The sequence below is a fragment of the Pteropus vampyrus genome, unplaced genomic scaffold (genome assembly GCF_000151845.1).
Source record: "Pteropus vampyrus isolate Shadow unplaced genomic scaffold, Pvam_2.0 Scaffold43, whole genome shotgun sequence".
Classification (NCBI taxonomy): Eukaryota; Metazoa; Chordata; class Mammalia; order Chiroptera; family Pteropodidae; genus Pteropus; species Pteropus vampyrus.
In genome coordinates, this window is record NW_011888824.1 from 581,434 (window position 1) to 598,721 (window position 17,288).

At 33.9% G+C, this 17,288-nt stretch overlaps 1 protein-coding gene across 2 annotated transcripts in view; it reads right to left on the reverse strand.

The window, feature by feature from the left end:
• ENPP1 (ectonucleotide pyrophosphatase/phosphodiesterase 1) overlaps window positions 1-17,288 on the reverse strand; it is a 64,019-nt gene that overhangs the window by 32,363 nt on the left and 14,368 nt on the right. For both annotated transcript variants that reach the window (XM_023529805.1, XM_023529806.1), the window contains exons 2-7: window positions 9,095-9,167; window positions 6,580-6,696; window positions 5,704-5,829; window positions 4,753-4,813; window positions 2,659-2,756; window positions 652-731 (exon numbers count right to left, since the gene is read on the reverse strand). In XM_023529805.1, coding sequence (XP_023385573.1) covers window positions 652-731; window positions 2,659-2,756; window positions 4,753-4,813; window positions 5,704-5,829; window positions 6,580-6,696; window positions 9,095-9,167 — 555 coding nt within the window. The remainder of the gene's footprint in view (window positions 1-651; window positions 732-2,658; window positions 2,757-4,752; window positions 4,814-5,703; window positions 5,830-6,579; window positions 6,697-9,094; window positions 9,168-17,288) is intronic.

Genomic DNA, 17,288 nt, shown 5'->3' on the forward strand with positions numbered 1-17,288 from the left:
CAAATTTTGAAGGAAGTACACTGTTTTCCTTCTGCATTGCTGAAAAAAACTGCTGCAGAACAAACTTTTTTGGTTTGGTACAAGAAGAGCTTGTATCAACACAAGCTGAAGTATAAATTTTCTTCTTCAACGTTAAGGCCTCGTGAATTCTACATTTTTTTTCCTGGATTCATATTAAACCTGGAAGCTTTGACTGAAAGAAAAACAGAGCTATAATCCTATCCAGAGTCAGGCAGAGTGAGGGACTTGACTTGCTCAATCACTTATACATCAAGATGATTGGAAAGACAAGTTGAGAACACATGAATGTGAGTTTTGGGGCTCAAATAAATTAAGCTATAAAACTAGTAATAAAAAACAGATCACAAGAATCAGAGATCTTAAAACAAAAGGAAAACCAAGAAATCACTTCTTAGGGTCTTTCATCATCTCTCTTCACAGATGGGAAAATTGAGACTCAGAAGGTAAAGTGACCATTCCAAGGCCAGGGCTAGTTAGTAGCAATGACCAGAACCTAGGTTTCCTCACTTAACTATACAACTGGAAAAGAAATTAATTTTTTTCTGATCTGATATCTAATTAATCCCTTGAAAAATGCTGCATTTACATCTAACTTCTGTGAAGATAGAAAAGTTGAAATGCGGAGCTTACTGTGACAATGCTGTAGTGATTAGGGAAAGTTTTTGTTGGATACACTGGTCTCATGTTTTTAGTATATGTTCCACAGTTTTCTACAGAGGAAAAAAAAGTTAAAGGTTATTAAAAAACTGACATCTGTTTATCTTATTTGGCTTTGGTACCATAGCAGTCTAAATTGTATAAAAAAATTAATCCAGGAGGAGTTTATAACCATATAAAAATTCAGAGTGAATAATAAAGCAACATTGTGTACTCGAATTCAATGTTAAGATTAGAGCAAATTTTTACCTTAGTTAAAAAATAATTTTTTTAAATAATTAAGCCAATGAAATAATTATCCTCTACTTATTAATAACATTAAGTTCCAGATGGACCATTTATAATAATGATGTTTGCTAGATCTTTGTTACTATTTACTGGTTACATATCTAAATTACAAGAGGTAGTAAAACAAAACAAAACAAAACAAAAAACAAAATAACAACAATAAAACTGCACTACTAGCTAAATCTGCAAAATTAAAACAAGGGTGAAGCAGTAGCTGGGTGACAGTGTTCCAATCCATAGATCCAGAAGTAGCTAACTCTGGACACATTCAACACTGCTGAAAGACAAAGGGCATCTTCCAGTTTCAAGTCAAGGAAAGTGCAGAAGTCAGACGGTTCCTGATTTAGCCCTGCTGTCATGCTCCTTGTGTCACGTTCCTCTTCTTTTGCATCTACTATTGGGGAAGAAATATATAACTAACGATACTAGCATTTCAAATACCTCATTGACTGAAAATGTCCTGGGATTGACATGTGTCTCTCTATCACAATGCCTTCCAAATAGCTCAGAATATCATATTACATTCCTCAATTATCCAAAGCTAAGTATTAGGCTAACTGTGTATTGATTTCTTTTAAACTTCACATATAGGTCTCTATAGCTCCTTAATTCTGAACTCAGGATGCCATATTTGGTGCATTAAAACAAACTTTCCTCCGAATGGTATCAAAGGGCCAGATTCCTCCGAATGGTATCAAAGGGCAAGCTTCAAAGCCCATGGGCCTAGCTGATAAGAACAGAGTGTTCCTTGCCTTTGCAAACTATTTGCTGAAGACTTTTTATGTCGAATGGTCATTTACAAAAACTATTTTTTTTCAGGTAGAAATTAAAAACTAAAATTTTTAGAAGATTTCCAAAATTATTTTGGCTTGTCACAAAAGACAATAAATGTACACGTCTTTACTGAGAGTAATTTTAATGTTTAAATCAATCTCATATACTCAAGTCTGGTAAATAACATTTTAGAATTCCAGAACACTAAATAGCTGTATTTACATACTTCTATGTCAATCCAGTATTACACTGTAGCTACTTAAATTTGATTACTGATAATGAGCACAATTCTACAGTTTTACACTCATGTATAATTTTTCCTTTTTCAGTAACCATGATTCAAGGGATGCCCATTTTACTGGTGGCTAATATTATTTAAAACTTTGGCATTAATACTAAGAAAAGACTATTCACTATTGCATCAGTAACATAATTGTTTAATTAAGGCCTTGATTGATGCAAAGAAATTGGAAAGATGCTACATGATACTATAGGATAACTAGTGAGCAAATATTCTATGTCTACATTACTAATATCATAACAGAAATACCTTTGATTTTTGAAATTCTATTTTAAGATATAATACTTATTAAATAAATAAAATAATAAATAAAATTTCCAGGAAAGAAATCCAAAATTCTAAGAAAAAAGTACATACTTATATAGCCATTTATATATTTATTTATATTGTTTCTATATATATGCCAAGAGATAAAAATTCTAAGATAATTATATTATCTTAGAAGTCTTTAAAAGATAGCTTCAGAGTAATTACAATATTAAAGGCTAGTTCCTTATCACCACATTCAACTACTTTGCAAAACAGGTTTATCTAGTACTTTTCCAAAAAGCAACTACCTCCCTAGTCTATCTCACTAAAACTGTGACACTCCAATAGTAAACTCTGAAGTTACTCACTTAGTTTGCTAATAACAGGAAGAAGTCCACCCCAGGTATGTAAATATTCTGCCCTGAAACCATCCAAAGAAAATAAGAGGGTAGGAGGCGTTTCAAACCTGGGTAATAAGAAAAAAAAAAAGTTTAAAGAAGTAGAAAGGCACACATCCAGTGCAGATTTTCTCTCTCCTTGGCCACAGATCCAGTGAAGATTTTCCACTGAGGTGGGTACTTAACCTAAAGTAAACAAACAAGCTCAGCAAGCACCTTCATACAGAGTATTTTATAAGCATTTATATTCATATACATGCTTTTATATTTCATTAGATATCTATCATCAGATAGTATTTATTAAGCACGCATACCATTTTGAGCCACCATATAGAGGACATCATTCAGAGTTCCCACTATTCCAAAAGTTAGACCAAATGCTACTAAAAGCTAATACTACTTTCCCAATTTGCAGGAGAATAAATGTTAACAAACAGCATTTTCTAAGTTATATTTTCGTTTCCATTATGTTTTTTTCTGAACAACCACTTTTTAATATTGTCTCAACTTGAATCTAATAGATAACACCTCATATCACATAAATTATATACAAATTTATTTTTTATGTTTAACATAGTTTACATATATTAACATTTAATAGAGAAGTTTGAGAGGTATTCACTAAATTTAAATATATAAACAAAGAAATGATCCAAAGCTAGGAATGAACAAACAATGAGAGTATACATTACCAGAGGGGAGGGGGAAGAAGGGATGTAGATGAGGTAAAAGTGGTCAAATATATGGTGACATTAAAGAACTTAAAATTTTTAAAAATTTTTTAAAAAGAGTGTACAGAGAGAGAGGGAGGAAGGTAAGGAGGGAGGGAAAGAGAGTTAATGCGTGTGGCGTGCAAGTCTAAACAAGGAGGCAAACACACACACACACACACACACACACAGAATAATGATGGACAACTATTACGTGGCTACACCAAAACAGGCATGGTTCAGAAATTTTGCAGCTTCTAATGATATCTGGTACATGGCAGAGGTGTTGAATACCACTGGATTACCATAAAAAAACTTTCCACTGAAAATTTACTCAATAATTTAAAATTTGAAAGCAAATGCTTATCTCACCTTGCCTATCTCCTCCCTAGCTTACTCTCATATACAAACACAAATGAAATAAGAAAATTTCTGTATAATTTACACTAACTGGTACCATAATTTATACTACTGGTTTGTACCATAGCTATTGGACAACTCTGCAGATGCAACTGCAATAGTCTCAATGACCCATATCTATATAAGAGAATTTATACTAAATCAACAGAAAACATAAAACGAGTTTACTGGGCCACTAGGTAAATATACTGGTATAATAATTTCTGGTATAATAAAATGTATTCTAAATTATGATCTTCTTATAAAGAAAGGAGGATTTATATTTTTCCACTGAGTCAACATCACTGAAAAAATAATACACATCTTATAAAGCAAAATTAATTATATACATAAACAAAATAAGCTGAAATACAGATTTAAAATTTTTAATAGTTTGAAAAAATCGTTTTAAAGAGATAAAAATATATTTCTGAAGATGAATAATTCAAATTATATGAGGTAGATCTCATGTGGAGCAAAGCTAAATATATCTAACACCTTTCATAAAATACTTTAAGGATGAAAAGAACAAATACAAATCATAAAAACTATGTAACATCCTAAAATTTATCCCCCAGACATGTTGATTATCCCTAAAATTTATGTATAAAACAAAATACAAAAATAAAAAGCTATAATTTGCTACAAGTTCAACTCTCATAACTCCAAATGAAAAGGGCATCTTTTCCAAAAAGATATAAATACTTCCACCTAACACTCATGAATACCAGTATTAAGATGAAATAATCATGACCTCTCTTTTTTCCACTAGCTTCTACAGTGGGGGTCATGCCATTCTATACCACCAGTGCTAAACATGACTGAGGCCTGATTTAAATCATGTTTAATGAACCAACAAATAATTATTATTATATTTTCTTTTCAATTTAGAAACAGAAAAAAAAAATGTTACTTCTAAAAAAGAAAAAATTTATATCTCAGAATATCATCTTACCCTGCTGGACACTGTGGCTCATTAATGCTCTCACACGTTTCTTCTACCCAACTTTTCTCACCTAAAATATTTTCAAGAAATAAAATGAGTTGAACACACTTAACAGTAACAACAATTGTGATGCTGGTGATACACATTAGGACAGATTTTAAAAACAAAATGTGTTAACAGATACATAGGAAATATGGAATATGATTCTAGGGAAATATAATGAAAAAGGGGAGGTAATCTGTTTGAAAATAAAAATCTGTTTCCAAAGAGTTAATTGATAGGAAGAAAAAATGAATGTATAATTGCAAGACTAAAACACAATACTTTATTTGTGAGAACATGAAGGCATCTTTTCCAATTGTTAACATTTTTAGCCAAAATTTACAACTCTCATTCTATCTACCCAACAAAATCGTCTGGTATTAAATCCTTGATGTCTTAGTTCTTCTCATAAAGAGCCAGATTCTGTCAAGGAATTTCAAGGAACCCTGTAACACTTAGCCAAGACCTCGTAATAACATTAGTTTATATTATACCCCTAAATCTTTTGCAGTAATTTCACATCTACTCTCTCAATGTATGGCAGACTTTATCTTCATTTTTCACAACAGAACCTGGGACATAGACTTTAGCCAGAACAATCTTTTCATAAATACGGCATTAAATAAATGTGTAACTAATACCAAAATAACATGAGGAAATGAGTGACTATAGATAAAACAAGGTTGGCCATGTGTGATAACAATTATTAAGCTGAATGTGGATACAAGGTTCATTACACATTCTCTCTCCACTAATGTATATGCTTAAAAACAAAATGTTTTAAAAATATTTCTTCAGTTAATATAGTTGGACACTAAATATGACTCAATGTGAAAAATAACACCTATGCAAAACCCAGCTAAAACCTAGGAAGAGGTCAGGTTGCTGTAGAACCTGCTGAGCACATGAAAACCTGACCTCGACAGACAGGGCTGTAGTTGATGCAGCAGTCGCCCTTGTCCCTGCAGTCATCTGTACAGGAGCAGAGGCTTCTGGACAATCTTTTCTCACCACACCTGAATTTGCTGCAAGTCCATATGTGTTCTAGAAATAAATATCAACAAAATTAATTGCATGGTCCAAACTTAACACATCCAAAGTGAAAACTGAATTGTTGTCTTCTGAAGCAAGATCTGTAAAAGACAGTGAACTAGCTCATAACTCGTAATCACTCACAGAAACTGCCACCACAGTGGTCAATCAGAACTAACAGACAGAAAACATGCAGGTAACAATTGTTATTATTTCACTAAAATGCCAGAATCTCACTTTAAAATGTGGACAAACATAATTATCATTATATGATTCATCTATAGATCTTGGCTTCTTCCACCAGCCATTTTTGAGGTTCTCAAATGTTAATCTAAATCTGGCTCAGTCCCATTTAAATATTATTCCATGTAATATGTAGAGAAGCCTACAAAATGAGAAAAATTTCCATGTTCTGATGATTTTATTTTAAAGTTGAAGTGGACATCTAAGAACTCTTGCTTTTATAAGCCCATAATGAAAACATTCACATATTTCAAGTAGACTTTTTGAACTTAGTTTAAACATAAATTAGCCTGTACAGGCTTTCAGCATACATTAAAAATAGGCACAGTTTTGCTATCCATAAAATATTTAATGAAATCAAAATATGTAAAAATTTTTTCCTCCAAAAAATCATAAAGGCCAAATTTTTTAAAATCTCAAATGAGTGAGGCAAATCACATACCTAAAAGATGCAGAACATTGCTTTGATCTTTCACTGCTAAAGCCTATATTCCATTTTTTTCCCCTGCACATTTTTACCTGGTTCTATACATGTCTCCTGGTAATCTAGACAGCAGTTTCCAAGCTCAACGCAAGCAACATCACAGCGACAGTTTCCAAACGTTCTTTCAAAACAGCGACCTTTGCAACTTTTAACTGAAAATATTAAATAATGAGTTAGATGTTTCTAATCATTATATGATTACAAAGCAAACATCAACTAATAGATCTAAGTAGCATGTAAATTCAAATACTACTTTAGAAAACACAAATGGGATAATAAAGATTCTTACCTAAGACTCTTTTCACAAATACACAAAGTACCACAAATATAAGGTCACCTTATTCACATAGTTTGTGATTTTATCTCTTGCCATAGAAAAGAGAATTTTTATCTTTTATTTATTATAAATCCTACTGATAAGACTCAAATACCAATGTATGGTAAAGAAAAATCAGACTAAGGATTTGTGAATATATTATGCTTTGAAAATTTTAGCTTAAATAGCCATGGCATTCTCTAAAATTTCAAAATGTGAGAAAATATTTTAAAAGTGATAATCTATGAATATTTCAGAAAGAGCAAGAATATCTGACTTACCTCACTCTCAGTTTTGAAGTAATGTATTTGTGCAGAACACACAAATTCTGTGGGACTGTCCCTTCCCCCATCACCTTACACATCCATTTCACCTTCAGATCCAGCCTGGCTCTCTCTGAGAAGCCTATCCAAACTCCCCAGCCTAGGTCCATTTTCTTTTTTTTCCAGCTTTTTAAAAACCCTGGCCTTCTCCTCCATCACTTAATTTTATTTATGAGTAGATTACTTGGTTAGTCTCCCTGTCTCACACTAGACCACCAACTTCTTTAAAAAAAGACAATACCAGGATTTAGTTCAGTGCACTGTTATGACACCCAGCAAGATAAATGGCATATAGTTGGTACCAGTTAAGTTTCTGTTAAATGGATAAATGGCAGAAAGGGAAGGAAAATACTTTTCTTTAAAAAAAAAACAAAGATTTTATATTGTAACTCTTTACTAGATTTTTGGAATAAGCTAGGTTTCTATTAGATTACTGAAAAATCAGGATGATGAAGGGGAAAAAAATCCACTTGTAAAATAATGGAAGTCCAATAGAAAAAGGAATAATCTTACCTCTTGACTTTAATAGTTTTCTGACCCAACAAGACATTGCCATAAAATTTAACTCACAGGACACTAAGAAATTCTTCAATTTTAAGGCTATAAAATGACAATAACAATTTCTAGGGTCAGAAGTACTTATTTTCCTGATCCAGGGTAGGGCAATGTTATTAGAATAATAGTTATTATTTGAAGCTCATTAATAGGCACCTAGTGATTTTTTAAAATACTATGCATACTATGTTATCTTTGGATTAAAATTGCTATTTTTAACCCTTCAGTTTTACTGAACTAAAGGTAAATTACTTCATGCCTAAAAACTACACAGGTGAACACTAAAGTCTGTAGCTTAATTTTGTTAAACTTTGGTACCTTTGCTATAAATACAGGCATACCTTGTTTTATTGTGCTTCGTTTTATTGCGGTTCACACATGCTGCATCTTTAACAAACTGAAGGCAAGACCCTCAACCAGTAAAAAGATTATAATTTGCTATACTGCAGTGGTCTGGCACCAAACCTGCAATATTTCTGAGGTATGCCTGTAGATTATGGACTAAACACATAAAGTTACTGTATTTCTTCATTTTAACAATAAATGATAGCTTAACAATCACCAAATTTTTAAATAACTATTGTTACAATTACAGAAGAAGTGAGGAGGAAGAAAATTTGTTCAATTTTCAAAACTGAATTTCCTAGGAACACCATCGATGATTTTACACAGGTTAGAAAAAACAAACCTCCCTCAGAGGCAAATAATGACTACTACGATGTACTATGATTCAGAGGTTTATTACTTATAATGATCTTATCAATGCCGGATAATTCTACACTCGATATAAAGAAAAAAAAAATATGCAGAAGCTTAAAAATACCACTATCTCTTTGAAACTACCAATGTCCATAATTTTAAAAGCCTTAAGTGTAGGGAAAGATAAGCTTCTGGTTGCCCAGGGATGCTAACTTGTCACCTTATAACTTCCTAGGCTGCTTCAGCAACTGCTTGGGGAGAAAGGGTGTCCTAGGAGCGCCAAGAGGAAGTCAGGGAGAAGGCTCCAGGAGCTCGGCACCAGACCCTGTCGGCCATGTCTCCTTGTTTGCTTCTGTTCTAGACAGCTTTATTTTCTGTTAATTTGCTCTTTTGTTTGTTTGGTTGGTTGACTGGTTGCTTTTTCAGTCATAGCTCCTCTTCATTGTTTTGAAATGAAGTTTTGCAAGTAAAAAATACTATATGAAAATTATAGAAGAGCTTGAAGAAGAAGGATCAAAGCAGCATCAAATCTGCAATATCTGAGTACCCATAGGATTCGGACATGCTTACCTTGATCACATTCTGAAGAAGGCTGAATATCTCACACACACACACACACACACATACACACACACACACACACAGTGTACTAATTACCTTCTTTGGCACAGCTTGGTTTCAATCCAAATATACAACCAAGGATTATTGTCAACACACAGACTGACAATACCTGTGGGGAGAAAAAAGAAAGTTATAAAGCTTCAAAACCTTTATTTCTTCAAATATTTTGTTTTTTCAAATGTTTCTAAACTTGCTGGTGCTACTCCGTTTCCTGATCAGGGTGCTGCTGGTCACAGTAATATGTTCACTTTGTGAACATTCAAACTACACACTTACAATTTACATACTTTACTATATACATGTTATACTTCAACAAAAAGTTTACTTAAATGTTACCAAGCGAATCTATGCCATCCGAGGTTAATGTTGCCAGAAATTTCCCAGTAGATGTAAATGGATCTTGTCAGAGAATTTGTAGTAATTAAGGGAGAGAGAGAGAAAAATCTATTTAGAGACTCAATTTCCTATTTGTTAATCTATAAAAGGCAGTACCAGATTAGATGCCTTTTTTAAAGCAGTTTAACTACACAAAATATCCTCATATGCACTATGGCAGCTTGTGGAATGAGCAGTGGAGAGGGTTAGGTGACTGCATCTCAGGTCCAAATGTTCACACCAACTGGTTGTATGATATGAGGCAAATCACTTAAGCATTCTAGACAGCAGTTTATTCACTGAAAAACTAAAGAGTTGGACTAGATGGATCTCAAAAAAAAAATCTTTCCAGCTCTAACATTTGGCCACTGTCTCATTTTACGCTCTTATGGCATTCAACATTTTAAACTAAGTGGATACACCATACAACTCCAAAGAACAATGACAGAATTTTTATTTGTGAGTTAGAAGAAAAAGAAGAAGAATCCATAAAACAATTCTCAATATTTTTAGTGGGATGCAGTGTTTTGGGCAGCTCTCTGAAATGCCACATTGCCAATTCAACAAAATATGCAGTGAATATCAACTATGTATAAGGACTATGCTATGCATTGAAGGAAAGAATAAGCGATACCTCAGGAAGCTTCTATTTGTGTGGGAAAAGGTAAAAACAGCATAAATGGCTCATATTTGGTAGGACCTACAAAGCAGTTGCAAAGTTCTCTAGTTGTTTAAAGGAGAAAGGTTGGAGGGGTTAGGGAGAGGGAGATCAGAAAGTGCATCATAGAGAAATCCTTTGGGCTGGGCTTGAAAGAGGGAAATCATGATATGATATTGCAAGAGTTGAGGGAAGGCGAGAGAGGACAGAGCAGAGCAAAATTCTAGGAGGAAGGCCAGCAAAAGAAAAGGCTCAAAGGAAGGAAGGCTAATGGAAGGTGGCAGATGAATAATGAGAAGCTGTTTCGGCTGGAACAAAGAAAATGCAAAAGGGAATGGACATGGACACAGGGTCGAGGTATGGAAAGGTGTAGTGGTATTTCCCAAAAGCCAAGATGAAGACATAAAGAGACGGGAGAAATGGGTGAATGGGGCAGGGCGGATGGTGGGTAGCGGCTTTTATGAACATATTCCTTCAAATAAAACATTCAGTATTGACCACATGCCAGTCTCAAGGTGAAGTACTGGCTATTCAGTAATAAAACAAACATAACCTATGTCCTCGAGGTGCCTATTTTCAAATGACTGCAAGAACTAAGAGGAGAGGAATGGTAAATAAACTGAAGGAGCTGGTCTAACTTATTTCAAAACGGAACAATTAAAGAAATGGAGAGCAAGAGTATAGTGAGTCTAAAACACAACAAGATCTAGGCCAGTACTTTTTTTTTTAGGAAATCAAAAACCTAAGTGGATATATGTCCATTAAAATAGGAAATCATCAGAAGAGCTTGAACAAATAGGTAAAATAACAGCAGAGGCAGACCAGGTATCAGAAGAGAGTACAAATGGAGTCTCCTAAACCTTTGACTGTGGTCTAAACTGACACAAACACGCAGAAGCATAAGGTTAAAGTATCTATCAAAAATATTAAAAACTCCCTTACAGTAAAACTAACCTATATTTAATACCTTGTAATTTAAAACATGGAGTATTAAAGTTTTATTTCTATTTTTGTAATAAACTTATCAAGAAGAGTTTGCACAGTACTTTATCGTCTTCTCATCACATAACTTACAATACAGAGTGAGAATCTTTTCTACGCCTTGGTGAATTGTCACATTCCTTTCTAATTTTAGATAAGTTTCCAATGTGTTAACCTTTGCACTTTCAACATGAGACATCTTCAAGAGTTCCTGTAATATGAATTTTTGTGCCCGTGTCACTTCCTTTGGGACATTTTCATCATTTTTATCAAAACCATGCTCCTTACTTAGTACAATAAATTCTCCATCACTAAATTCCTCTGGCCGCATATCTAGAGTCTATTCAACAGCAACAGTGCTAACATTCCCACAGTTAGCTATTTCTTCCAAAATCCCATTTATATTCAATTTGAATTTCACTTCCAACATTATCACTTTTCTATTCTTTACTGCACTTTCATCTTCATCAGCCAATTCCCTCTTTCAATTATCCACCTCTATGAAATGTCGTGTAGGCTTACCACTGGAAGACAAAGAAGTAATTCAACTATCTGCTTTGCTCTCTGTGCTAAACTGATCAACAGATATATAATTACCAATCACTGACAGACTTTGGAAGAAGTGACATTGGTCACTGACCACACTACAATATGCATTTACATACGTAATGGTTTGTGGACTGAAAAACTAGCAGCAAAGATTGAACTTTATACAACTACGGTTAATAAATCTTGGCAATTGAAAATTCGAACCATATTGTTGGGGCACAGGTGTTAAACTATGGTAACTGAAACTGTGCATGTCAGAGTCATACAAAGCTATAACTGCCTATACCCTCACAAGTGAGTAAGGCAGGTGTCCAAGGATGTTTATTTCAAAATAGTTTGAATGAATTCATTAAAACAACAACAACAACAAGAACCAGATACAGCCTAAGCTCATTTTGAGAGACTGGTTTAATAAGTCATGTTTAATCTATAAAATGACATATTCTCATGGGGTTAGCCTCAAAGATAGGGGTGTCAGAAGAAGTTTGAGAAAAAGACACACACAAAAAAAGAAAAAAAAACTGAGATGTAACCATAAGAAACTGATGGAAGCAGTTGATGACAGACCTTTTCCATTTTCTTGGATAAGTAAGAAGCATCTGCAGGAAGTGAGAAAGTCAAGCTGGTGCTCTGAAGCAATAGAGGGGGCTTAGGACATTCCATGAGAAGGATGGCAGCACATCAGTGGGGACGAAGGAGACTGAGTCAACAAGGGAAGAGAGAAGATTCTCAAGCTCTGGGAGGCCAGCTTCACCTGAGATCATGGATTATAATGGACCCAAATGGCCTAGACATCCAGGAGTGGCAGTGGGGGAATGGAATAAAGAGATAACATGGCATGGGGAGGTGGGAAGGAAAACAGAGCAGAAAAGGGGACAAAAAAAAGTCAAGGAGTGGATGCAATGGCTGAACAGGGTAAGGACCACAGGGACATGGGTATCTGAATAGAGAAATAGGAGAAGAGAAGAGGTCAAGGGTGTGAGGAACTGGGAAAGAGAGAGCAAGCAAGGGAGGAAGAAGAACCAAAGTTATAAGCCCAGAAAGGAATTTCAGAATCTGAGTTCTCCGAAGTAGGACAGAATGGAATGGAGATGAAACCGAAAGCAGAAACTTTAAATTGGCAAGATGGACTTGCTGGAAGTAAGAAGATTGACCCCAAAGTTCTAGTACTTTGACTATTCAATTAACATTTTACCAATAAACGAAAATCACAGAGAACTTTATTTGTATTATGAAATTTATTGACTTTAAATACATATTCCCTCATTGCTGGAAGAAATTCAGTGATGAAGATTACCAATAACTTTACTGTCCTTACTAAATGTAAAAGAGAACTTGTGAACAGTTTTGTTACAAATAAGTCTCATCTTGAGGAAAACTATGGAAAGATATAGTGGTAAGCAAGTATTGAAATCATAACCATTAGTTTAAAACACCCAGCTTATGGTATATGGAGGCCAAAGACTTCCTGCAGAAGAGGCACACTGATTTTTCTAATCACCTCTTCTTTGCGAAAAGATGTTACTTAGATTTACCTTATATAAGATAATGCATAGCATGTAATTAAAACAAAAGTACAAAAACAGAAGCAATCATTTCTCATCTATAGTTCCATCCATAAAAGATGAAATTTGGAATGCCTATTACTGTTATGCAAAACCCAATCAGAATAGTTTTTGTAATAGCCCACTGAAATGTGAAAGGGTTAAAGAATAATTAAAACCTGAAACTGGACAAAAGAAGTCTATAACTTAGGCCTAGTTTCTGGAACCCCTAACCACATTCTGTTAATCATGAAACTTGTAACAATGAGCTCATACGCTAACTGCCAATTTTAGCCTGTGTAACCCTGCTTGCTTGCGTGGCATGAAAAATAATCAATTGTATATAAGCTGAAAATTACTAATTGGCCATCGCCCATGGGAACACTGGCTATTGTCCATGAAAACACAGGCAATCACCCATAGGAACATAACATTCTAACACAAGCTTTCTGCTTCTGTACTTCCCGCTTACACACCTGACCAGTGGGTTGACAGGTAGTGAATAGGAGAAAGATGGACCTTTGTGTTTAAGACAGAATGAGAAATAGGATTTAGGGCTTAAAAACCTTGTATCTTGGCATTTCGGGGCTGCTCCTTTGCAAGGACAGCCACCGGCTAATAAACAGTCTCCTGGTTAAGAGCACTCAAGTTGGGTCTGGTTATTCTGGACACAACAGTTTTCAGTAGAAAATTTCTCTTCAATTTTGAGAGCCGTGAAATCTAATTCAATTTGAATTTTCTTCTCAAAGTAGTTTAATTCAACAACACAATAGAATAATTCCCACAGAGTGAAACTATGACTTCGAAACTTTAGCTCCATTTCTAATTTATGATAGCTTTCAAAAATATATCTTTTATATCTCCATCTCTCTAACCCATGCTAAACCTCATCAAATTCAGTTTAAGAAATATAAATGTCTGTGCCAGGGAACATCTAATATGATAAATGTCTTAAGCAGAATGTCCTTTATCCTCACAATTATGTCAGCTTTGGCAATTATGGGAATAGTGATATTGTTTATTATGTCATTAACATATCTCAATTAAGAATCTAAGAAATTATAGCAATATCTGTCACTTGAGACTAGCACAGATTCAAGACTGCTCACAGAAGAAAGAAAAGCTATTAAGTTAAAAGTAACATGTGTTGTTTTGTAAAGTTTTAAGCAATAACTAGTAATTTATTAAACGACATGCTCATACACAATGACAACAAAAACCCCAAAATATCTAGGGCCTTAGTATACAAGGCCATTTATTACCAAACCAATGTTTGTAAGAGTAACTAAAGGACCAATCAGAAGGCTAATAACAACATAACAGAATACGGTAACACCACGTGATAAGAAGAATTTCTTCTCTGTGAAAACCACAAACACTTTCCACAGTACAGCACTTTCCAAAGTGCTATTAAAACCAAAGGCCACAAAAACATTCTTCAAAGACATATCACAGAAATTTTGGTTTACATTCCCAGAATCCACCATCAACACATTTCTTTACAATAATGATTAATAGAATTGCTGGATGTATGCCATCATTTCAAATAGTACTTGCTTCTAATTTGTCAGAAATAATGTCATGAATCTAGTGCATTTTTTTTTAAATGGCAAATATGTCTCATATTTAGTAAGCAGGGAAATCAGCAGCAGGCTGAGTTTAATAGACTTTACTAAAGTGGATTCCAGTTGTGAGTGAAGAGAACTACATACACGTTAAAAAAAACATGTTCTTTTTTGGAATCTCCACGTTTCTTTTTGTCTCCTATCTTTTTAAAAAGAACAGAAGAAAGATAAAATCAGAAGGAGACAGAGAGCAGTTTTGTAAGAGATGAAATAGAAACTTAAATTATTATTTAAACTGGTTCAGGGGCTCTTTTTAACCCTTTCCTAAGAAAGAAAGATAATAACTGATAGATTTTTTTTTTAATTCAGGTATGACACTATGTACATAAAAGATAGAGAAGATAATGCCCTTAATCTAATATAAATCTGTTGCAAGTCACTGACAAAAGAAAGTACAGTTCGAAACAATTATTTTGAATGAGCACAGTACACATTTGGTAAAACTCATCCTTTTGGGAAAATAAAACTATGAGATTCTTCGCTAAACTAAAATAGTCCAGAAAAGTTTGGTTTTTTTTTGTACCTTTGATAATTAAGCGAATAATCATTTTATCATTTCCCTACTTTTCAAAGAATTATCCTGGTAAATAAATATTTGAAGAAAAGTTTCAAAGAAAGTTCATATCAGTAGACTATGGGAGCTGGTAATGTTGACTGAAAAAAAAATTTTAGGAGGACAGGTTAAAATGAAATATCAAATTAAAAGGCTGGCTTAAGAAAACAATGTTAATACTTTACCACAAATTGTAAGGAAATTACTAAAATTCTAGCCATTTTTTATTAAAAATATAAGTATGGTAAAATTGTGGCCCTAATTACAAAAGGACCAATAACTCCCAAGCCTTTATATCCAAATTAAGATGTGAATTACATTTGGAGCTTTGTGCTTCTGAGAAAGCCATGTCATCTGTAGTCCTTTGACTGGACTAGATATTCTCCACGGTCCCTAATAAACCTAAGATATCAATGAATCTAATTCTCCCTGACAACTGAGCCTGCATTTATTTGGATCACTCCCCACCCCACACCCTGAGCCATATTCTTATTCTTCATATTAGAAATTTTCCTGGGACCCTGAAAGGCCTCCAGAGAACTGATTTACCTAGTGTAGTGATTCTCCTTTCCCATCCCATTCCCATTTATTTTTGCTTTAAACAATACCAAATGTTTTCAAAGAAAAGAATATCCACTTACAACTTCTGCCTGAGTGAGCAAATCACGTCTCCCAGACCTCGCCAAGTACAGTCACAGACCATTTCTCTTTGAAGTTAAAGGTCAAAGGGTAAAACACCCATTTGGTATTGTGAAGTAATGGTTTCAGTAGAGACTAAGCTTGGATGGCACCCTTTACTCTATGACTTGTACACCCTCACTGCATCCTGGGACACAGGTACCTAGTCAACAAGGTCAGTAACAGATAACACCTCAACACAAAGTAGATCACTGTTAAAAAGGCTGGGGGTGGGGGTTAACTCCTATATAGATACAGCCTCCTGCCATTAGAGCTTCTATTTACATCCACGAAAAGATAATGCCAGAAGTGATCACAGAATTATAAAATATCAACACTCTGTTCTTAATCTGATATCTTATTTAACTGTCTTCTGTCTTCAGTAGGACTGTTAGTATAGCAAAATACATTTTTGTGGCCTTTATATAATCTTCTGATTTACTTTAGCTTCTTAAGAAAAACGATCTATTGAGAATAGAGATCTTAAGGAAAGTGTATAATAAACTGTATTTCTGTCTCTTGTCTTATAACAAAATGATGGATAGAGTTAACATTTAAAGGTTTAACATGATATCAGAAGAAATTATGGGTATAATTTTAGGATGGTAAACACCTTTACAAGTATAGTGCAAAATCCAGAAAAGTTACGAATTTCTACAACCACCCCCTGCAACAAAAAAATTTACCAAAAGTAAAATTCGGGTGGAGGAAACCAGGGTAAAACATTTTGAACATATGACAAAAGGTTAATGTCCATGATAGATAACGGATGTATAAAAATCAAATAGAAAAGATAACCCATATTTTCAAAGTACCAAAAGTAATAAATCAGCTTTTTAAAGAAAACTGCTAATAAAAAGATGACATTCACCTTCATTAAAAATTAAAATACTATAAATTAGAGTCCCCTTTTTACTCAAAAAAACTGACAAATGTTCAAAAAAGACTGATAATTTCAAGTGTTACCAAGAATGTGAAGTGAAACCGGCATTTTCACAGTCTTCATAGAAATATAAGTTTCTTTCTAAAATGTCATTTAAATAACTATCTAAATTCAAAATGTTCATATCCTCTACTTCTGCAAAGCCAGTTCTATTATATGATAGAAAATTTCACATAAGCACATGCACACAGATATTTATTTATTGTAGTAATGTGTATAATAGCAAAATGTGCAAATAACCTAAATTTCTGTTAATAAACAAGTGAGTAAATATAATTATTATGGTAGTTCCAAACAATATAAAATACTATCCAATTATTTTTT